The 23,868-nt window shown below is 56.3% G+C and overlaps 1 protein-coding gene across 1 annotated transcript in view; it reads right to left on the bottom strand.

The window, feature by feature from the left end:
• Positions 1-8,802: 8,802 nt before the first annotated feature.
• CLEC16A (C-type lectin domain containing 16A) overlaps positions 8,803-23,868 on the bottom strand; it is a 101,777-nt gene continuing 86,711 nt past the window's right edge. The window contains exons 22-24 of the mRNA XM_049768549.1: positions 15,836-16,000; positions 12,733-12,855; positions 8,803-9,958 (exon numbers count right to left, since the gene is read on the bottom strand). Coding sequence (XP_049624506.1) covers positions 9,555-9,958; positions 12,733-12,855; positions 15,836-16,000 — 692 coding nt within the window. The 3' untranslated portion in view covers positions 8,803-9,554. The remainder of the gene's footprint in view (positions 9,959-12,732; positions 12,856-15,835; positions 16,001-23,868) is intronic.

Below are 23,868 nucleotides of genomic sequence, written 5' to 3'. Positions count from 1 at the left end.
AGTACATAGTCTGGAGTAACCCCTGAGTGTCACTGGGTGTGCCCCCTCCCCCCCAAAAAGAAAAGAAACAGAAAACCATGTGGTGATGGTGGTGGTGGTGGGAGGGGCATGTGAGCCCCTGGAGAAATGCAGGGCAAATCCAGCTCTGGGGGAGCTCTCAGTTACTCTCCCTTCACTGGGGACAATGAACTGAGTTGGAGGGGACGGGCACAGAGGTGAGGTGGGCTAGAGGCAGATGGGTGAGGGGGACTCTGGATGGCCATAGTGGGGTGTGGTTAGTTAGCATGGGGGGGGGACAGGAGGCTAGCAGGGGAAGGTGAGGTGCACCCCCACACCTGTCTGAGCAGGCTGGCACAGCCGTGGCACGTGGCACGGGACAGATCCAGCAGGTTCTGGGGGTGAGTGGGAGTTCACTCCTGCTGCTGAAGCAACTGGGCAAGTCCCGCTCCTGCCCTGGGTCCTCAGTTTCCTCGTTTGTCAAGAGAGAAAGGGGAGTGGTGCTTCCTGGGTGAGGAATAGAGCCATGAGGGTTACCCCATTTCCTGCTCCACAGGGTTCCCACCACACACACACACACACACACACACACACACACACAGAACACATTGGGGGAGGCTGCCTCCAATACATGCTTGCAGGAACACTGAGGGACTGACCATCCACAGCTTCCCTTTCCCAGGGGGAGCCCTTTTCTCTGGGACCAGCTTTCCCAAGACAGTCAATGAAATGTCCTCATTCCGGAAAGTCTGCAGCAGGAGAGGCCCTGATTTCCCCAGATTTGCATAGTAACCTGAACCAAGATGTGACGCCTCATTGGCCCTGGGGAAATGGGGGTGGGGGGAGAGCAGGAAAAGAGGCATCACTCCAGCTCACCCAGAGTGCCCACCCTCCTTTTCCTCCATGCAGCTGCACAAGCATTGCCTGGAACCCTGGTCCAACAGTACAACAGGTGGCAGGAGAGGCAGTCCTGAAGGCCAGGCAGGAGGAAGTCAAGTCAACAGTGACAGCTGGCTGCCCCGCCCCTCCACTCCTCAGGGGTCAAAGTGCTTCTGTCCAGCCCTGCCAGTTTCCCAGAAGGGGCCAGAGGTGCAGGAAATGGGGTAGGAAGACAGCTGGGGCTTATCTATCCCCATTTCCCAGATCCTTTCTCAAAAGCCCAAGGGACTCAAGAGCTGGAACCCGGGGTGGGTGTTGGCAGAGTGATGCAGCTACAGGCAGACCCAGTGTCACAGCATGGGGGGGATGGAGCCCTGAATTTCCTGAGGCCGCCCAATTCCCAGTGTGTGACCTTGGGGAACTGCAGGAAGAACAGGGAGGTGGGGAGTCACTGCAGTTCAGAGGATGCCACATCTGGGAGTGCAAAATTGGGGAGACATGGGGTGGCATCACCAAGGTGACACAGCGTAGGGCACAGGCTTGTGGCCCTAGGTTCAATTCCGGGTACCTAAAGTGCAAAAAATAGGCCAAAGGGAGAAGGGATGGTGGAAGACCCTCCCAGACCTTCTGATCGGGAACCTGAGCTGGGTTGGATCCAGGTACTTGTTTTGAGACCAAGGGACAGGGCAGTCAGGTCTCTGCTCTCTGCTCCTGTTTCTGCAGCTGCAAAATCGTCCCTTACAGGGTTACAGTCAAGACAGCAGTGAGAGGACCGGAGAGATAGCACAGTGGTAGGGCGTTTCCCTTGCAAGCAGCAGATCCAGGACGGAAGGTGGTTAGAATCCTGGCACCCCATATGGTCCCCCGTGCCTGCCAGGATCGACTTCTGAGCGCAGTGAGGAGTAACCCCTGAACGCCTGTGACCTCCCCCATAAAAAGAGCAATGACAGCCCCAAGGGAAAGATTGAGGGACCCAGGGAGAAGAAAATATCACCACTGGCTCCCAAGAGGGAAGGGGACAAGAGGAGCCAGACCAGGCCGCTGAACAGTTTCTGTCCCTTGCTCTGGGGTCCCTACAGCCCTGCACTCAACAGGGGGCCCACCATGGTGAGGTTGGACAGCGGGGTGTTGCCATGCCTTCCCATACGCCCCTGCTTCCCCATTTCAGGGTCCCCTGGACCCTCACTCATTTTCTGGTATCTTCTCCACAGACACTTCCTGGGTCAAAAGAAGTAGGTACCATGTGGGAGGCGAGTGACATGGCTTAATAGGAACTACTCCTGAGGTAATGGGGACCCCTCTGAGGGTCTCACAGGCAGGCAACAGCTCTGTCACTGCAGCCACAGGCTGGCCCCCAAATCACACCTCAGTGGGGAATGGTCTAGGCCTCAGCTTTTAAACTCAGGGTGGGGGCTGGAGAAATAGCACAGCCTTTGTTTTGCATGCAGCCAATCAATCCAGGAGAGACCTGGTTCAGGAGTAACCCCTGAGCGCCGCTAGGTGTGGCTCAAAAACCAATGAATGAAGCTAAAAAAAAAAAAAATAAACTCAGGGTGGGGGCTGGAACAATAGCACAGCATGGAGGGTCTTTGCCTTGCATGCAGCTGACCCGGGTTTGATTCATTCCCAGCATCCCATTTGGTCCCCTGAACACAGCCAGGAGTGATTCCCTAAGCATCGCCTGGTGTGGCCCAAAAACAAACCCCAAAACCCTCAGGGCGCCTGTTCAGAGGGGGGTTGCCGTGGAACATTTGGCCACACTCTACTGTCTTTGCAGAATCGAGGACCAACAGTGGATTCAAACTCTTCAAAAGTGACAACCGGAGTTTCCTAAGACTCTTCTCTGAGGGCGGGAAAGGGCTCCTGCGTGGAACAAGCTGAGACAGCCTGGTGAAAGGTTTGGACAGTTGCATGAGGTTTATCAAGCGTGTCATTTCAGCAAGAGTTCCAAGAAGCCGTGCTGGGGGTGTCACCAAAGAACAAGGGCCCCAGAGCCCCCAGCTGTGGTTTCTGTGCTTTCCTCAAGCTGGGTGACTTCTCTAGTCTCTCCTGAGAGTGGCAAATGGGGAACAGCAGCTTTTGCTCAGAAGTGGCGCTCCTGGGAGACCATCAGAGGGTTGGGGGGCAATGCCCAGGGCCAGCACCAGAGCTTGTGGGCTCGGGCTAGCCTGAGTCCTCCTTCCCTCCAACAAAACTCCCCTAAAATTGTGCCACCTGCCCCAAGACACCACAGACAAGTTTGCTTTTGCTGGGACTTTGGTGGTTGTTTAACTCTTGTTTTGCCTCTGAGTTGCTTTTTTGTCTTTGTTTTTGTTTTGGTACCAGGAATCGAACCCAGGGCCTCAAACATGCAAGGACAAGTACTCTGTGCCTGGTGCTGTTTCTGGTCCTGTGGGTTGTTTTTTTGGGTCTAGATACTCATGCTCTTTCCTCAGAAATGAGTGGTACCGATGTCTCTGGAAATGAATACTTAAATGAGAAGTACCTGTGATTTTCGGGAATGAATGAATGAGCAGTTCTGGTGTCTCCAGGAAGGAATGAATGAGTGACTGAGTGGTACCAGTATGTCTGGGAATGAATGAATGAGAGAGATCTGTGTCTCCGGGAATGAATGAATGGTACCAATTTCTCCGGAAATGAATGAATGAGCAGTACTTCTGTCTCTGGAATGAATAAATGAATGAACTGTGTTGGTGTCTTTGCTCACACAGAGTTCATAGTGATGTTGGCAGAGAGCAGGTCAGGCCTAAAGGGGGGAGGATCCCCCCCACAGCAGCTCCTTGATAGCAGGGAGGCCCCCATCCCCCCTGCTGGGAAAGGGTTGTGGGTCCAGCCAGGCTGCTCAGGTTTGTCACCTTGGTGTGATTCAGGGGGGTGTCACATGTGTGTCAGTGGGGTGTCACAGGGAGCTGCCAGGTCTGACTCAGGGCAGCCCCTCCTCCCTCCCCTGGGTCATTGATTCCTGCTCACTGCCCATTCAGGGCAGATCAATGTGGAGGCTTGTCCGGTGACACACCTTCATTCATTAGTAATAAGCCCCTCCCCCCCAGAAGCTCCCTGGCTAGGCAGCTTCTCCTGCCCCTCCTGCCATCCAAAATGACCCCCATGCCCTAGGAGGAAACTGAGTTTCTGCAGTTGTGCAGAGTCAGGCCTCTCTTCCTAGAATATCCCAATATGGGGCCCAGAGAGATAGCCCAGAGGTAGAGCTTTGTCTTGGAAGTGGCCTACCTGGGACAGATCTGGATTCGATTCCCGGCATCCCATATGGTCCCCTGAACCTGCCAGGTGCGATTTTTGAGCACAAAGCCAGGAGTAACCCTTGAGTGTCGCCAGGTGTGATCCAAAACAAACAAACAAACAAACAAACAAAAAAATCCCAATATGGACATTGTGGGGGTTTCATGGCCATAGTCAGCCTCACTCCCAGAGGGGCCCTTGAGGCATGGCCTCAGCCAGCGGGGTTTCTGCACCAACCCCAGTCTCTCCACATCCTCAGATCTGGATATTTTCCCCAAGAAGGTTGGACAGTCCTTGGGACACCTCCTTCATCTTCATCTTCACCATGCCCTGCAGGAATCCCCCTAGACACCTGTAGGGGGTGCTCTCTTCTCCCTCCCATCAGCTCTGTTGGACTCGGTGTGTTTGTGAATTTTTTGGTTCTGTTTTTAAGATCACCCCCAGTGGTGCTTGGGCCATAGTCCTGGCTCTGGGACCACTCCTGGAGGTGCTCAGAATCAGAGACAAGTGCCCTGCCCAACGTGTTGTTCCAGCCTTTACAAACTTGGTTTTTGTTCTTTTCCTCCCTTTGTTGTTGTTGATGACAAGAGGGTGGGGGAAGAGAACCACAAGAACTGGAGCACATGGGCTGGACCAGATTCTGAACTCAGCACATGAGTCTGGGTCCGGCTCTGGACTTAGACACAGGACTGGGCTGATAGGTTAGACCTTATTTTACCTAAAACAAAGATCATCCTGGTTCCTTTGGGTGTTTGTTTACAACTTGGATTTACCCCAAAATAGAGACTGTCTTCTTTGTAATCCTGGAAAGGATTGGCTCAGGGTAGCCTGAGCTATCTGTCCTTACTACTCCACCCAGAGGTGGTCTCTGTACTCGAAAACGGCAGTTCTGGCAGGCAGTTTGCTCTCCATCCGAGGTACAAGACTGCCAGACTGTACATGCTTCGCCCTCAGCCTCATTTGGAATATTTCATGTGCGACCCTGATTCAGACTTGTTCACCTGGGGTTGGAGATTCGGTGTGTGGGGTGATTTTACACTGGGCCAGGTTCCAGACGCAGCATGTGGATCCGGGCCAGATTCTGGACTTAGCACACAGGACTGGGCTAGGTTCCAGTTTCAGCACATGGGATTAGGCCAGGTTCTGGATGTCAGGCCCTGGGCCTGCAAGACGTGCTTTGCCCCTGAGCCATTCCAGGCCTGACTCTTCTCAGATTTTGAGTACACTTGATGTTGCCCAGTCCTTATTCTCATGTCCATTCCCCCCTGCCCCTGCCCCGCCCCATGGCCCCATGTCCATTTCTCTCTCTTTTTTTTTTGGTTTTTGGGCCACACCCGGTGTTGCTCAGGGGTTACTCCTGGCAGGCACGGGGGACCATATGGGACACCTAGATTCGAACCAACCACCTTTGGTCCTGGATTGGCTGCTTGCAAGGCAAACGCCGCTGTGCTATCTCTCCGGGCCGATGTCCATTTCTCTTGACTTCTCTCCAGCATGTTGTTCTGAGTGGCTGGAGAGATTTAGGTCACGAGGGATCTCCTCTGCAGTCCTGAAGCACTAGCATGTACCATGGGCACGTCTCACGGAGGAAATGCCACTCTCACATCGTCACACAAAGATGACCCCTATGGAAACACTTGATCACTGTGGTTATCGCTCGGTGGAGACGCCTCCTCTGTGCTATCATCTGTAGTGACTGCCATGAGCCAGGCCAGTGGATTTCTCTGCAATTGAGCGACTGCCTCCCTTCTGAGTGCCCACGCAGGAGTGGGACTGTAGGCTCAGAGGGCGGTTCTAGGTTTTGCTGAGGTGCCTGGGGAGACACATTGGGTCTCCCACTGGCAAGGTATGTGCTCGCCGGCCCGCTCTGACCCCAGGTCTGGCCATCTATGCACTGTTTCCAGAGGGGCTGAGTGGGGAGGACACTGCACACAGTTGACCCAAGTTCAATCACCAGCAATCCAGAGGTTCCCCGAGGAGTAATTTCTTTTTCTTTTTGGCTTTTGGGTTATACCTGGCGGTGCTGAGGGGTTACTCCTGGCCCTGTGCTCAGATATCACTTCTGGTAAGCTCAGGGGACCAAATGGGATGTTGAGGATTGAACCCAGATCCATCTGGGTCAGCTGCATGCAAGGCAAATGCTCTACAGCTCTGCTATCTCTCTGGCCCCATCAGGAGTAATATCTGAGTGCAGAGGCAGGAGTAAGCCATGAACACCACCAGGTATGTAGCCAAGCAACCATTCATAAAACCAAACCAAACCAACCCCAACCCCCCAAAAAAAGAAACAAAAAGGCCACATTGGCTGAACTACGGAGCTTTTGCTTCTCTTTTTGTGGGTGCTGGGATACAGCAGTGCTTGGGGTCTAGCTTCTTCTGGATGACACTGAAAGGTTTAATGCTCAGGCCAGGCAATGTGCCTTTGCTCAGGACCATATGGGGGTGGCCTGTGGCAGGTGAGGGAGATCGATATGGTGCTAGGAATTGAACTTGGGCTGCAAAACCTGCAGCCCTGGCCTGTGTGTCTCCATGATCATAGCAGAGCCCTGCCCTGCTTTCTGGGGAGAAGCTGCAGTTAGGGGACTCAGCTGGCATCTCTTGCTGGCCTCTCCCAGGTTATCTGGCTGTGCCCCGCCCAGGTGGATGTGTGGGGAAGCCCCAAGTCAGCCCATAGCGTGCGGAGATAAGTGGGTTCAGGGGAACTGGCTGATGGATGTACTCCAAGCACTTCCCAGGAACTGGCTGGCAGTGGGAGGCAGAAGGCGGGTCCTGCCCTGAAGCTGTGGGGCTGGCAGCTGCAGAGAGGCGGTGGTGGCTGTCTCCCCATAGAGGCTGGGCCTCATCCCCTCTACCCTATGTACTGTGGCCGGTTCTAACACCCACAGAGGGATGGACCTATTGGAATGAGGCCTGCGCTGAGGTGGGGTACTCGCCCCATCACTGTCCCTTTCGTGCCAGGCAATATTAGATTCGGTTTCGCCTCAGGTTTCCCAGCCCCTATAGGTCCTGTCCTGAATATTTTAGCATGAGGCAATTTTGCACAGACCCATGAAATCCATTTTCTGTGGCTCACCCAGGGTCACATGCCCAACCTGGCAGGGACTTTGTCAGGGGTGGGGGACCCTTCTGGCACCCCTGACCCTGCAGCACATTCTCCACGTATACAGACGCGGTGTCTCTCAAGGGCCAAGTGTTAGTTCACTTGCACAGATGTGCAAAGCTCCAAGTGAGACCTCAGCCAGCGCTGTGGCAGCAATGTAGACCCGGGGGCCACCCCCCCCCCGTCTCCTGTACCCCCCCAGCTCCCTTTGGGAAGGGAGGAGATCCCTGACCCCAAGTTGGGGTCCCAGCAGCAGAAGTCACCCAGCACAGTCCACCAACTTCTCTTCTCTTTTATTGCCAAGTTGGAATTCGTGAGGAAGTTGCCTATTCCGTTTCTGCCCTCGTGCCCGGCACCCACGGCACTTGGGTTCTTCCCTGAACCTGCCCGAGTCTGGGGGTCCTGGACCCCCTGCCCCCGGGACAGGGGCTATTTATAAAGCGTAGCCCTAGCCGCCGGGATGGGGCTGTGCTGGCGCTTCTGTTTATTGCGTGGAGAAGGCGGTGAGCCAGGGGCCCCGCCTGGTGTCGTGAAATGTCCCGGGCAGGGAGAAAAATCCAGTGTCTGTGTCGGTGGGTCGTCTTCTCCCCACCCACCTGGGGGGACAGCAACTGTTCAGGTAGCAGGCCTGTGAGCAGGGGGGGTGGAAGAAAGTCCTCCCCCTCCCCATGGAGGGAGTATCAGGAATGGTTGCAACCCTCCTCCCGAGGACAGAAGCTTCTGAACATGTCGGTGGGATCTCCAGGGCACCCCCAATCTGAAGAGGTCCTGGTTTGGTCATGGAAGGACCCAGGGCGAATGGAGCTGCAGGGGACAGGAGTGGCGGCTCCTGGGTCACACCCCTGCCTTGTAGTAGGTTGAGGGAGTAGTCCCTCATCAGAGCCAGAGCAGAGGCTGACCTACCCTTTATCCCCGACCCTCTAGTCCAGGATATGGCCTCTCACCAGAGGATTTCTGGGGGGAGGGGGCAGCCACTGGCCTGGGTCATAGGGACACACTTAATAGTGGTGGCTTGCTCTCCCCCATTGGGGAAGTGGGGGGGGTTCTGGTCCATGACAGCCCCACTCCAGGGCCACCTTGGTGCCCTGCGGAGGGGTTGACACCTGGTCCCTCACCCCACCCTCGCCTGCAGGTCAACATCAGCACCAGGGCCCCCACCCCAACATGGCTAGTGTGAGGGAGGCAGTGAGGACGAACGATCCTTTGTGTGTGTGGAGGGTCATCTCAAGGACAACGCGTGCACCCCAGTGTCCTGTAAGACCCATGCAGCAATAGCAGAAAGGGGCTTGGCTTGGTGGGGCCGGAAAAGGGAATTGGGCAGAGTTGGGGTGCAGCCTGGAAGGGTGATGATGAGAAGGTGTGATGAGAACAAGCTGGGGTCTTTGCAGCTCCAGCCCCACAGAGCTTGCAAGTAGCCAGTCCTGGAGGGTGCTAGTCCCTAACCTGTGCATGTCACAGCCCCCCAGGAGTCTTCACTGCTTCAGCCACGACCACCAGAGACGGAGTCTTCAGTGCTGCAGCCACGTCCACTAAATGTCCACTAAAGGCGGAGTCTTCAACACTGCAGCCACGCCCCTGGAGGCGGAGCCTTCACTGCCACAGCCACGCCCCCTGGAGGTGGTCTCCGCTGGGTCTTGGACAAGCAGGGAGGCACCAAATGAAAGGGAGATGGGTGAAGACCACCCAGTAGTCCGTGTGGGAAGAATCCAGGATGAACAGCCTCTCTGCTCTGGTTTCAAAAGTCATCTCAAATGTCTGAAAAAATAGTTTGAGGGCATGGAAGGGCTGCAGGGGACAGAGCGAGCAGAGACCAGGATGGGGACCAGGCAGGACAGGGGACCCAGCAAGTGAGTGGAGAGGGCAGGTGGGGTCGGAGGCAGAAGGGGCTCCCGTCAGAGGGAGGAAGAGCGTGGACAGGCCCAGGAAGAGCAGGGGCGCCCCTGAGCTCGGCGCTGGGGAACTCTCTCCATAGGCGTCTTCTATGTCCCCACAGGTTTCTTTTATGTCCTGTGCCCTCCCCAAGGTAGACATGTACCTAGGGCAGACACGCAGAGCTAAGTTCCTTTCCACACACAGATCACAGTTCCCAGTGGCCTGTCGGCATCCTGTGGATGTCCTCTGGAGGTGACAGAGGACCTGGGAGACTGTGGAGGGCAAAGGGAGGGAGCCCCACCACCTAGGCCTCAGGATTCCTCAAGAACAAGAGCAGCAGCTGGTGTGGTGATGAAGAGATGTAGGGGTGTCTGAGAACTGTGGGCACCCATGGGTGCATCTCTGGCAGGGTCAGCAACGTGGACCCTTCCTCCCTCACGAGAGTGCCCAATGCCACACTCTCAGCCATTCAGTGCTCTGTAGGGGCCTCCGGCTCCTGTACCCCTGTGGCCTCCTCCTCTGGGGCCTTGGGCTCCTGTACCCCTGTAGCCTCCTCCTCTGGGGGAGCCTCGGTCGTGTCGGGAGCGGCAGCTGTGGGGGGCTGTGGGGGAGTCCCAGTGAGGTCACGCAGACGATGGGGGTCCACGGGAGGGACGAGGGTAGGTGACTCAGCGCTCAGGGCATTGGGGGTGTCCTGGCAGAGCAGTGAGATGGTGGGCTGCTGAGTGAGGAGGAGGCTGGGGGACAGTGGGGTGGGCTCGGCCGCGGGGGTCCGGGCCGGTGTCCGGCTGGGCCTGGCGTCGGTTCCTGCCTGGTTGACAATCAGCAGCTGGTCGGCGAGGTGAGATGTGAGCTGGTCTGGAGCAGTTTCATCTGGGTGCCAGGAGAGAAGCAGAGAGGGAGACTCAGGTTGTGCCCTGGGCGTTGCCCACTGTCTACCTTGTACTGAGGGTGCGTGCCTGGGGCATCCGGGGTGATCTTGCCTTATGACAGGAAGAGAAATTGGGGGTCTATGCTCACTCCCAGGTCAGGGGCTAGGGGTGCTGAGAGGGGGCCTTGATTGGGTTGAGTATATGGGTCTGGGTGTGCTCATGGCTCCAAGCCAGGTCCAGAATCCACGCTGGCCTTGAATGGATCCCCCAGAGTCCATAATGACCTAAGAGGGAACCCCACATCGGTCTTCCAAATGAACAAAACGAAACAAAACTTCCGGAACTTGCAGCTTGCAAAACCCCAAACCAAACCTTGGATGTGACGTTATCTCAGGTTCCCTCTAGATAAGCTTAGGGAGCACCCACAAAAGCACTGGGGTGGGGGATCCCACAGTGTCAGGAAGAGGGGAAAGTGAGGGGCATCTGTGGTTACTGGAAACCGTATTCCCCCAACTCTGGGAACAGGAGACAGAACTCGCATCATCTGTAATTTCCATGGCAGGTACTTTGGAAACACGGAGGAGTGGGCAGGCTTCTCACCAGAAGCAAGGTTCATTGTACGGAGGTTTTGTGGTGGTGGGGCACCTGGCCATTGTGCTGAGTTCTGAACTTTGGGCTGCCTTGGGTGACTGCCCTTGGGTCATTGCCCTGCTGGTTTGTTTATTTTCTTTTTGAAGGGAGAAGCAAAAACAAAACAGGAATGCAATGGAAACTAGAATAAAAGAAAAGCAGGGGGCTGGTGGAGCTGCAGGGAAGGAGAAGAAGGGTTGGGGCTCACGGGAATTTGGGCTGCTAGCGAGGCTGGTGTGGAGTTGTATCCACAAGATTCGAGATTTGGGACCAGAGCCACTGAAAAAGTCCCAGTGACTTGCTTTATGGGACTTTTCTTTCTTTTGTTTTGGCTTTTGGGCCACACCTCGTGGTGCTCAGGGCTTACTCCTGGCTCTGTGCTCAGGGTTCACTCCTGTGGGCTTTGGGGGAATCCTATGGGGTGTTGGAATTGAGCTTAGGTGGGGAGCATGCAAAGCAAAGGTTTTACTCCTGTTTCTTTTTTATATTTTTGTCTTTGGGGCTAACCTGGTGGTGCTCAGGGGTTACTCCTGGCTCAGGAGTCCACTCCTGAAGGGCTCGGGAGTCCATATGGAATGCTGGGGTTGGTTGCATGCAATGCAAGTGCATTGTACACATTGTGCTCTCTCTCTGGTCACTTTTTTTTTTTTTTTTTTTGGTTTTTGGTCACACCTGGCAGCGCTCAGGGGTTACTCCTGGCTCTACGCTCAGAAATTGCTCCTGACAGGCTCGGGGGACCATATGGGATGCCAGAATTTGAACCACCGTCCTTCTGCAGGCAAGGCAAATGTCCTACCTCATGCTATCTCTCTGGCCCCCTCTCTGGTCACTTTTTTTTTTTTGATTTTTCGGCCACACCCATTTGATGCTAAGGGGTTACTCCTGGCTAAGCGCTCAGAAATTGCCCCTGGCATGGGGGGACCATATGGGACGCCGGGGGATCGAGCCGCGGTCCTGATCCTTGGCTAGCGCTTGCAAGGCAGACACCTTACTTCTAGCGCCACCTCGCCAGCCCCTCTGGTCACTTTTATTTATTTATTTATTTATTTTTGGTGACACCGGAGGCGCTCAGGGGTTATTTCTGGCTCTGTACTCAGAAGTCGCTTCTAGCAGGCTTGGGGGACCATATGGGATGCAGGGGATTGAATTTGGGTCCGTCCTGGGTCAGCTACGTGCAAGGCAAATGCCCTACTGCTGTGCTACCACTTCAGCCCTCTCTGGTCACTTTTCAGGGGTCTCAAACTCAATTTACCTGGGGGCCGCAGGAGGCAAAATCGGGGTGATCCTTGAGTGCAAAGTCAGTAGTAAGCCTTGAACATTGGGGGGTGTGACCCAAACAACTAAAACAAAACAAAACAAAAAAGATTCCTCTAGGGCAGGGCCACAAAATGTTGTACGGAGGGCCATTTGCGGCCCGCGGGCGGCGAGTTTGAGACCCCTGCTTTAAATATAACTGCTTCTGAATGTTAGCGACAAATTCACCCTACAAGAGGGAGAGGGGAGTGTGTGTTGGGGTTGGGGCTCTGTCTACCAGGCAGCCAGGTCACTAATTCTGGCCAAGTGTGGTCCGGCTGGTGTCCTGAGCTCCAAGGTTTTGCCTGGGGTCTGGCCCAAAGAGTGGGGAAACAGTACTCAGATGCGGGATGAGAGGGGCCACACGGAATTCCTGATGCTGACACGGAGCTGGGGGGGAGGCGTCTCTGTGGCCTCACTGGGGCTGTCAGGAACTTCCAAAGGCAGATCCGGCCTCCAGGGAGTAGGTGTGCAAGAGCTTAGGCTGAGAAGGCATAGGAAGGGGAGGGTGCAGACAGGCAGCACAGAGGAAGCCAAGTGCAAGCACAGACAACACAGATCCCGGGCCCCTGTTGCTGGGTGAGGGGCTGGCAGGGTCAAGAGCTGGGAACAGAAATGTCAAGACAAGCCCCAGGTCCCCTTTATAAGTGCTTTGCTAGGGCTGAATCTAAATCTCTCTTGCACTGCATCAAGAGGAAACAGCAAAGAAAAAAGGAAAAAAAAATAAAAATAAAACGAGCTTTCTGCAAATCCTCCTGCCCAGCCCCAGGGGGCCTCATCTGGGGGTATGGGGTAGGACAGGAAGCACGGGGGGCACCGAGCTGGATGGAGGGGCCCGGCCGCAGCTCCCACCTGCCTGCAAGGAGGCTGCAGAGGTGCGCTGGCAGCTGGCGGTCGAAGCGCTAAACCCAGTGGCCGCCATGGCTGTCGGCCTCGGACAGGCTGAAAACGCGCTGGCGTCCTTTCCTGCCACTCCTGACTAGAGGAAACACAGCGACAGTCAGAGCCCTGGGTGAGGGTAACGCACCACACTACAGCTGGAGCTGCACAGCGCGCGGGTGTGCGTCCAGCCCGAGGTGTCTCTGGGCACAGTTGGGGGAGTTCACAGTGGGCGGGCCGGGGGGGGGGGGGCGCTGGGCCTGTGCGTGCATAAGCACAGTATTTGCATGTGAGTTTGTGCATGGAGCCTAAGTGTGAGCATGTGCAACCGTGAGCGTCTCGGTTTGTTCGTCTGTGAGCATGAGCATATGTAAGCATGTATCAGCGTGTATGAGTGTGCTCTACCTGTAAGCGTGAGCACACATGAATGGGCGTGAGCATACATGAGTATACACATGTGTGAGCATGCGTGAGCACTGTGTCTGAGCATGTGCCTGGATGTGAATATGTCTGAGAGCATTCGTTCGAGCTCTGTGTGTGAGCATGTCTGAGCCTGCACATATAAGCAGGCGTGTCCCTCATGGGGCACACGCACACCAGGGGAGGAGGGGTTTCCGTCCTCCTGGGCCTGCCCACCCCCTGCCCAGTGACTGCCATAGTGGCTTCTCCAAACTACTCAAGGCTGGAGGCGGTGACTGCCCCTTAGTGTTCCCTGGGCTGGGCGGTCAGGTCACAGGTAAAGACAGGACAGTGGAGGAGAAGCACCCCCTTGTCCATCTGTTTCTTGACCGCAGCTCCTGGCCAGCAAGCACTGCAGGGCTCAGGAGATGCCTAAGGGGGACCAGCCCCCCACCTGATTGATGCTCCATGATCCTTCCCCATGGCCCGGTGTGGAATCCCAATGTGCTTAGCTCAGCTAAGAGAGGTGAGCAGGGCAGGGCTGATGAGGGAGCTACACAGTGCCTTGTGCCTGGTTCTGGGGCTCAGATTAAGGGACACAGGCTGGCATAAGTTCCTGGGTTGCCCCTCTGAGTACTGCTGAAAATTGGGGGGGGGCAGATTCTAGGAAAGTGGGGGTCTTGTTGCCTGCAGGAGGGTAGCCTCTGTTCTGAACTCTCACTCACCAAACCCTGTTGGTGCCTCCATGACTATGGAAGCCTGAGACTTAGATGAGGGTATGAAGTATGTGTGTGTGTGTGTGTGTATGTGTGTTTGTGCCGCTCCTTCAGGTATTTCCTGTCTCAGAGCCTTAAAACTCAGGGGAGCCCTGAGTCACGGGGTATCTCTAAACCCCTTAGAACAAGGGGTTCTGGGTAGGGCTGAGCTGATCCTCCCAGTTCCACTAGCCGGGGTGGTGGGGCTCTGGGTCCATGGTGGGGCTCTGGGTCCATGCCAAGCCTGGAAGCTGGTGGAAGGGCCTCCTGGAAAGGGTCTTGGCTTGTCTTAGCTTGGCAAGAAACATCAGGCTAATTCTGTCAAGACCCCAGGGTGACTTTCTGAGGACCTGGGGTGTGGTCATGGGTCCTGGAAACTTGAGTGAACAGTATCCACCAGGCTCTCGGGAGTGGAGGGGCAGCTGTAGGCGGGTAGGGCCCACCCAAGGGGTGCTGTTCTGCTGTTGAGAGGTCCTGTGGACAAACAGGGACCCAGGCTTTTATGGCCTGCAGCAATGGAAAATGGGGACCCCCAACACTGGCCTCTGCAAGTCTGGGCAATGGGTAGGACTGACAGCTACAGATGGACAGAGGCCAAGGGGTGGCAGGAGTAGGGTGCAGCACTGAGCCCTGGGGCCACACCCACAGGCCCCAGTTGGGTCACAGGGGTCTTGGCTGATGGGTTTATCTGTGACTGCTCAGGTGGGGCTGGGTGGGGGGGGAATGTCCCTATTCATGCTGGGAATTGATCTGCCTCTGACTTCCTCCAGGTAAATAGACATGGTGCCCTGGCTAGCTTCGTCTCTCGCAGTGGAGGATGGGCCTGCGGACACACACAGCACAGAAAGACGAGACTGGGTGGCAGAGCGTGGGGCACACTGGCGCACACGGACACAAGGGCACTTCCCAGACGCAGGGACTCTGAACTCAGTGTGTGTGTGTGTGTGTGTGTGTGTGTGTGTGTGTGTGTGTGAGTGTGGCGCGCAGGGTGGCTCAAACCCATCCTTGGGGACTCTGAACTCACTGTGTGTGTGTGTGTGTGTGTGTGTGTGAGATGGGATCATTCCAGGCGCGCAGGGTGGCTCAAACCCATCCTTGGGGACTCTGAACTCACTGTGTGTGTGTGTGTGTGTGTGTGTGCGTGTGTGTGAGATGGGATCATTCCAGGGCAGGCACTAAGGAAAGAGGAAGGTGAGGCTGAGTGACTTGGTAGAATTTGCAGAGGAAGAGGAGCTGAGGGGGGAGAGGGGAGCAGCCAGGTGAGGCTGATCCTTCACTGGAGGCAGAGGATCCTCCCCAAGGATCCTCTCTCTGGTCAGGGGACCCCAGAACTCCTCTTTCTGGTCAGGGGCCCTGCAAGGGGAACACCACGTTGCTCTGGATTGGGAACTGGAAGCCCCCCACCGCTGCTGAGGCTCACAGTGGGGCATGACTCTCTCGGGGTCACTTGCCTCCTTGGGGAGAAAGTTCTGGAATCCATGGGGATGCCCCAAGCCCACTCTAGGCTCCCCCCTTGTGATGTCAGTGTAGCACATGGCACTCGGGTAAGCTCAGCTCCATGAAGGCCAAGACACGCTCACACACACTGACCCCGTCAACTCCAAATGCCCCCCCAGTGCCACAGAGGCCACTGCAAGCACAGACATGGGCGGTGACTGTAGCTGTTATTGTGGGAGAGTTGGAAGGTGACCCTTCCAGCCATGTTCAATTGGCTGCACTCGACCTTAGGGGAATCTAAGACTTGGGGTGATCATGGGGATGGCAGAAGGACGAGCCTGTGGCAGGAGCTGAGCCCACCGGCCATGGAACACGCCATATCGGGGACAGACGAGTGACTACACCTCCCCCAAAACATAGTGGCCAGGAGATGTCCACGATGGTGGCAGGTGTGCCCCTCCCCCACCGTGCCCCGTAACCTGTACCTGACGGGCTCTGGGTGACTGATGGGGTGGACGTGGCACTGGCCCCGCCCGAGTCGCAGTGGCTGGTGGCCCCGCTGTTGTTGGAGCTGCTGCTGGCAGACGGTGGTGACACTGAGGAGAGTGAGGACGAGCTGTGCTGGTTCATGCACTGGGCCACGGCGAAGCCTGCAAGGCAAAGGGGGGGCGCTGAGCCAGGCAGCTGGAGGAGAAGCCGTGTGCCTGCTTCTTGGAGGGCTGGGCTCTGTGCCCCCAGAATGAGCTGACTTCACCAGCTTTGGCCCCCTTTCAGGGAGAAGAGGCACAATGTGCCCAGATGGGGTGGGGGGAGCCCACAGTGTGGCCGGCCCGATGGGTGATGCCCGTGTCCGGTCTGTTCCTTTGTTGCTGGGCCCTACCTGCTATAGCCCAGACTAAATTCCTGGCTCTGTGCTCAAGGATCACTCCTGGTGGGGCTTAGGGGACCATAAGAGGAAGCTGGGGATCATACTTGGGTTGCCGCGTGTAAGGAAAGCACCCTTCCCGTTGTGATGTCTATCCCCCCCACTCTGACAGGCAGACGTGTCTTGAGGTGACAGGTAGCTTCAGGTCAGAGGAGGTCAGGTCAGGCTCCCTCCTCCCAGACTTGGGGCACTCTCAAAGCCGGTGCTCACACTGGAAGCCCGGCCTGGCACCTGCTGTGTCTGGGGTCCCCAGGACACCTCTGGGCCTCCTTAGCCTGTGGTGAATGAATGAGCCCTTGTTTTGGAGACCCTCAGAGCAGCAGAAAAGACCACTCCTGGCGTGGCTGCACAGATCTATTTTCTTTTTACAAGGCTCTCCAGGGCACTGAGGTACAGGCAATGCTTGGTGGATGGACTGCGTGGCTGCTGCATGGGCTTGCTCTAGGGGGGCTAGCAGCAGCGCCCAAGTTCAACCTTCAGCGGGAACTAAGACTGATCCCCTTCCTTCACTCCCAATAAAATACCAACAAAGCAAAATAAAACCAAACACATCCATAAGCTCAAATGCTGCAGATGGGGAAGTCCTGAGCATGACCATGGCCCTCAGGTAAGACTTCACCAGGCAAAGGAGGAAGAGGGGGATGCACCAGCGGGGGACCCTGCCATATTGCTCACTCAGCAAGGCAACTCTGGGGAGCTCAGATGCCAAGAATGAGTGTCTTAGTTCCCCTGGACATCACTTCACACCAGCTCATGCTCAGGGGTCCTGCATGTGATAATGTCATCTGTCCAGTCTGCCAGTCTGTTTGTCAGGGCAAGGTTACCCCCAACAGGCACCCCTTCTCCTCATGGACTGCTCTCTGACACACTCAGGAGGTGAAACCCAATTTAGCCCAGCCAGTACACTCCCAAACCCTCCCTATGTCCCTCTTTGCAAAGGTCAGAAGCACAAACTCAGCAGTCACGGGCTGCAAACTTGGGGGGCCCTGGGAAGGTATCCGGGTCACATCAACTCGTGAGAAAGGATCAGAATGGCAACTGACAGCTCCTACTTCCTGCCACCTCTCTCCCATGTGTGACAGTGACATGGGTCCAGGCAAAGGGCCCATCTTTTGGATATGGTCTTTCAGACAAGATTCAGGCAAGTGCGAGCAGGCCGAGCCGAGAGGGCTGAGGTGGTGAGGGGGTCCCCTATGCTAAGGTCAGACCACACACACACACTCGGGCCACTCTGGACTGTGTGGCTTCGGGGTCTCATGGTGTCAGCCTTGGTCTTACTTTCAGGACATATAATTTTCTGTATGCCTTTAAGAAAATGGCCCAGGGGGAGCAGAATGGATGGGTGGGGGGCTGTCATCAACAAGGTCCACCCATTAAGGCCCTGTCCAGCCCTGCTGAGTACAACACGAGGGTGGCAGGTGGCCCCAGTTTTCTCAGCATCATAGGGGAATATCTGGGGAGCCCTAAGTCCCAGGCTTCAGCTCAGGCGCATCCGCAGAACTTAGTCCCCACAGCCCTTGATGCTGGGAAATAGGAAAAAAAAAATCAATGGGTCTCGTGACCTTGTGCAAAAAATTGATGAGAACCCAGCAGGGCCTAGGGCACCATCTCCCCAGCTCCACTGCCCGGTTGGACACTGGGATAGGGGCAGGCCTTGAGTCAGGGATCTGGGCTGAGACTGGGTGGATCACAGGCATGCCACCCACTCAGGAGATCCACAATTTTTTTTCAGTCCCTGCCTCTCACAGGTTACCTGAGTCCTTGGCCTGAAAGCATCCACACAAGATAGAGGAGGAGTGGGGATGGGGGAACGCATTGAAGGGGATTCAGGATGGAGCGAAGTAAAGGGCCCCACGAGGAGGGCTGGTTCAGAACCTGCTGGCCCTATACTCACTGCTGAGACTTGAGTGAAAGGGGAACATTCACTTCCTGCACAGAGCAATACCCCACTGCACCCTATTGCAGCACAGGGGTTCTGGGGACTTTGGAGATTCCCAGGCGTGCGCGTGCGTCTGTCTGTGTGTGTGTGTGTGTGTGTACGCTAACTTCCTCCTTGCATTTCCTGCCCAGCTCTGGGGCTAGATCTATACAGCCTGGGAAATTGTGTGTGTGTGTGTGTGTGTGTGTCTACTCCCTGACTGGGGGCCACCCTCCCATCACTAACTAGCCATACCTCTAAATACTTCAAATTTTATTTCTGATTGTGTTTAAGTGCAGGAGGAGGGGAGCCACACATTTTATGTATAAAAACATCAGGGAACTTGTAGAGTCTTTTAGCCTATTGGCTGCTTATCGGTGGGTTAATCCTCTTGGAGTTTAAGGGCTAGACTTGCAAACCTGCAGAGAAGGAGAAATGGCCCTTCAGTAGCCGCCCAGCCCCTGCCTGGCTTGGCCTGGCCTGGCCCCGCCCTACCCGTGGGCTCTACCTGAGGCCCAGGGCTGGCTGGTCTGAGGCTCACAGGCTTGCCTGGGTCCCTGCCCTGCCCGGCCTCTGCCCGGCCCCTGCCCGGGCTTTACCATTGGTAAAGAAGTGGCCACAGAGTGCAACACCCGTCCCGCAGCCATTGCTGGAGAGAGCCCAGTGGCCCATCTAGGGAAGAAGCGAGAGGGCTAGGTTAGGCTCTCCAGGCTCATGCGGGGTGGGAGGCACCGGCCTGAACCCCCTCTGGGAACCACTGGCTGGGGCTGGCGGGTTTCCCCTGAAGATTCCTGGGGCACGAGAGTGCCTGATTCTGCCCAGCCAAGGCACCACGCTCGCTCTGCTTTTGGGGCCGGACAGGGCTAAGGTCACAGACGCCTACGGGGAGGAGGGTGAGTGGGTGAGGGTGGGGTTTGGTTGTCTCCTGGGCTCCTCTCCCTGCTGCATGTTCAGCAGACCTGGGAGGCTGCTGCCCACCCATGTGACTATTCTAGCCCACAACATTGACAAGGGAGGGCCAGGGCGAGGAGCCCCACAATAGGTCTCCCTTGATCCTTGCAGGGTCTGGAGGCCTGAGAGCACTTTCTTTTGGACTCGGGGCTGGTCGTTTCCAGATACAGGACACAGGGGAAAGGAGAAACCAGGGACCTGGCCCCGTGACCTGGTGGCTGTGAGGGTCCTAGGTGTGCTTACGGGCGAAACGGGGGTGCCAGCCAGAGGTGCCCCACAGGGCCAGGAGGTCTGGCCGATGACAGGTTCTGGCCTTGGCTGCAGGTGATGTAGATACAGGGCCAGGTGGTGATGAACATGAGTGAGGATTTAGCCTGCTGACCACCCCAGGAAGGGAGCCCCTCCTGTAATCAAGGTGCTGGGATGCAGGGAGGAGGGACAGGCATTCCTGGAAACAGGCTGACCGACCAAACTGCCGGGGTGCATGGGGAAGCTAGTGAGACCAGCGGGTGTCTCCCAGTCTCCAGTCCAAACCCCATGACCATCTCCTGTTTGCTAATGTTTCTCTCTGCCAGAGTCCAAACATGGCTGCCAGAGCCCCAAGGCCTGGGGCTGTGCTGTGCAGGAAGCGCCCAGGAGTAACCCAGAGTGGAGCGGAGCGGAGCAGGGACTGGAACCTGGCCTGGGTACTCCCTTGGAGGCACCCCGAGGGGTCTGCATGCTGCATGCAGGTGTGTGTGTGTGTGTGTGTTCTTCATGTATGCCGGAAGTGTGTGTGCATCTATGTGCCGTGTGTTCATGCATGTGCAGTGTGTCTACACATGCCTGTCCTCATTTTGGATTCACTCTTAAACTGGGGGAGGCCCTGGCACTTAGGCAGACTTTGTGGTGGAGAGCCTGAGTGGGGGGGCTGCGGGGGTCCCTCAAGACTGGCTGCCCCACCCCCTCCCTTTGTACCTCCCCGACAAAGCAGAGCTGATGGACTCCAAGTCAGCCTCACCCGCGGGTCTGCATTTGTAGATTTGACTTATTTTTTTTAAAGTATTATTAATATTTCATCATAAAAGTATTGATTTCCTTTAACTAAGAGACTTTAAAGTTTGCTGCATCCTTAAGCATGATTTTATTATGTCTTGGGGCCAAATGTTTCCCACCCCCCCAGCCCCCCGAGGAATGCTTTGCCTTTTATATAATGTGTGTCGAGGAGGAAGAGAAGAAAGGAATTGATTTGCCCAATTCTGCACCACACGCAACTCTGATGCAGGTGCAGCTTCTGGAAGGTGAACTCGGCCGGGCGCTGCCTGACCCTGACTGCCTGTCAACTTCGCTTCGGTGACAGCTTGGCACTGAGGCACCACCACGGGCACTATGACAACAGGCTCCGGGCCTGGAGCACACAGCGGGGAGTACACTTGCCTTGCAGTCTGATCCCCGGCATCCCTTAGGGTCCCCAAGCACTGCCAGGAGTGATACCTGAGTGTCGAACCAGGAGTCAGCTCTGAGTATTGGGGTGTGGCCCCCAAACAAAACAAACAAGAGAAACCACAGGGGAAATGCAAGACTACACAGACAGGACCCTCCCCAAAAGGCAGGCTCCTCACAAGTGCTCCCTTGGCATCAGAACAACCTCTACACGCCCGCCCTCTACTCTGGCCTTATTCTGAGATTGGGGGGTGATTTTGCTGCTTCAAGCTTTGCTCCCCCTATAAGATGCTCTGTGGCATTGCTGTGGAGTCAGGGGAGGCCATGGGCCCTCAGAGCCCTCAGGGGGTGCCAACTTCAGTCAGGGAAGGGAGCCGACCAGGAGAGCCTGGCCAGGAAGCAGGCGGAGCGTGACTGGCAGTGCCTCGTGGCTCTGAAACGTTTAAATATTGAAACGCCCTTTTCTTCCCTCCCATTTATTATTAACTTGGACCTGCATCTGTGTGCCCGGCCTTCACTTCTTCCCAGGAATCTGAGACACAATGGACAATGCTAGGGCTGGCGAGGAGTTGGGGCAGAGGTGGGGTTGGGGGGGAAGGGGGCCTCGATTTGGGGCATCTCTCTTTCCTCCCCTTCGCTAGCAAAATCCTTTCCGGGCAGCCCCAGAGTTCTCAGAGAGCCGCTGATTCCTGGAAGCGCCTCCCCCTCTCTCTGACCCCTGGCGCCCGCAGGCAGGCAGATGATCGGTGCCCCAAATATCGACAGGCTGGACTGTCTCCCCCCCCTCAGAGGGGGGCGTGGGGTCAGGGTGAGGTGCAGAAGAAGGCGGTGTCACCCCTGGGAAGGAAAAGTTGCGGGAACAGCGGCCATCTGGGAGTCAGGCTCCCTGCGGGATTCGATGCTGCAGGAGAGAGAGAAACCAGGCACTGTATGGACACCGGCAGGGCCTGGGTCAAAGAGTGGCCTGAGGGGTGTGGTGGGTGGGTGGGGGTACTATTTAGGCTCTGCTGTCCCAGAGGGACCCAAGGATGAGGCACTCGGGGTCACCTGGCGGCCTGGGTCAGCAACCAGGCAAATTCAGGGCCGGTGCTGGGAACATAAACCTTTCATCAACCTCCAAGACAGCGCAGCCTTTGGTTAAAGAGAAGGGAAAGGGGTGCAGATGGCCTAAGCATGGTGCCACCCCCAAACAGCAGCATCCCCTGTCCCCCCCTTAAAGGCCTAAAGGGAGACCCCTTTAGATGTGCCAGCCGATTGCAGGGGCTGCTTCTAAGCTTTCATTCCCCCCCCCCACCAACCCCCCGCTCTGGGCTTTTTATCCATTGAAGCAAAATTGTCCCAAATGACCGGCCTCCTGCTTCCACCCGCCTTGAAAAGCCCCGGCTCCAGCTGAGATCAATGCTCGGCCCTGCAGCGGCTAAATTTATCTTTCCCCGCAGCCCGCTCCCCACTCGCTCGCTCACTCGCTCGGCCGATGCTGGCCTGGTGCTGAGAGAAGCGTCTGTCTGCTCTGTTTCCTTTGCTCCGGACAGGGTGCAGGCTTGCAGGCCAGGTCACTGGCTCTCAGCCTTTGGCCCCACGAGTCCTTGACCTGTACCCCTCCCAACCCTCCCATTAACTCTCTAGAAGAGGTACTTTCTATATAGGGTTGAGAGCATAGTGCTTGCCTTGCATGCAACTGAGCAGGGTTTGATCCCCAGCATCCCACAGAGACACCCTGAGCACTGCAAGGAGTGACTTCTAGGTGTAGAGCCAGGAGTCAGCCCTGAGCATCACTGGGATGACCAAAAAACAGCTAACCAAACAAATAAAATAAACCCCCAAATAGAGGTTGGCGGGTGGTTCAGACAGAGACGAGCATCAGGGAGGAGAGAACAGTAGCAACCAGGGCACAGTAACACCTGATGCCCTCCCCAACCCTGAGGGGAGGCTGGGCCATCCCCTGTCCCCTGAGGCTTCACCACAGCCTGACCCCATGTGCCCTCCCTCTGCCTCTGGGCCTGGGACCTTTCCCGAGGGGTGCTGTGAGGAGGGACCACACAATGCCGACACTGTGCCAACACTCAAGCAACAGCAAGCCTGGGCCTAGCCCTGGACAGCACTGGGAAGTCAGGAGGGAGGACCAAGCCCCAAAGATGAAGTCTGAAGGGCCCAAACTGATCCACTGCAGAGATGCAGGCATGTAGGTGGGAGGGGAACAGGGTGGCAGGGGAAGGCAGGAGAGGGGACAGGGCAGGGGGGAAGGAGTGGGAGGAGGAATGGATGGGGTGAGGGTAGGGTAGGGGATATCAAACTGGCACCACAGCAGTTTCATGAACCAGGGTTCTGATCTGCTTCCAAACCCCACAGTGGACAGCCACTGTCAATTCTGGGCCACATCCCTTATCCAAACCCCGAGGAGGTCATGTTTCTTCTGCAATCCAAAATCCTTTCCCCTTTTGAGGGGAAGGAAATGCTTAGTCGTGTTCAGGATCCCGGGCAACGCTTTCAGTGCCCAACCAGCCAGATCAGGAGCTCCCTGTTGGGCCTCACAGCCAGCTGGTGCCCGTGGTAAGCAGGTGCATGGCTCTTGGCTCAGACCTGTGCCTGGTGCATGTCCCTAGACCCTGGAATTTAGGATCTGTAAAGGTTCATTGGCCAAGGAGCCCAGGCATGTAATGTTGAGCCACACCCTCAGTTGGGTCACAGACAGTGAAGCACAAACATGCGACATGTATGGAGAAACACACACATGCACGCAGAGAGCTCCCCCCACGCAAACATGCTTGGAGGTGATTGACAACAGCCAATATCCATCCCTGCAGGGTTCTGCCCCGGAGAAGCTGGGATGAACCTTTTGGTTTTTGCTGCTGCCTGAAGCTGGAGAGACCAAACAATGGGGTGGGGGTGTCCTGAGGAAAGAGGGGGACAGGGACGGAGGCTGAGATCTAAGTGTCCCCCTACAAGGAGCTCTGGGCAGTTCTGGGTACCGCTCACTATCCCCTCATCCACTGTCCCTAACACCTAGTGTTCCCCCAACTCCCACCATTCCTTCACCCACTTCCCAACTCCCGGCATCTCACCAGAATTCCACCAGCCCCTTGACTCCCACCATTCCTTCATCTACCACCCCCACCCCCCGACTCCCACTACCCTTCACGCCTCTGCCCTCGCTGGCCCCTGATCTCTCTTCTCGAGTTTATCATGTTGAACTGGTAACCCTTTCCGGAAACACCGACATTTTCTCCTCCCTCTCACAATTAATAACGATTATGAACGTGCGGCCCCCACAGGCCTGGGGCGCTGCAGGACACGTCCCTGTC

Source organism: Suncus etruscus, chromosome 2, assembly GCF_024139225.1.
Source record: "Suncus etruscus isolate mSunEtr1 chromosome 2, mSunEtr1.pri.cur, whole genome shotgun sequence".
NCBI classification, from domain to species: domain Eukaryota; kingdom Metazoa; phylum Chordata; class Mammalia; order Eulipotyphla; family Soricidae; genus Suncus; species Suncus etruscus.
Note: the sequence above shows the minus strand (reverse complement) of the source record. Positions and strands in the feature narration are given on the sequence as shown.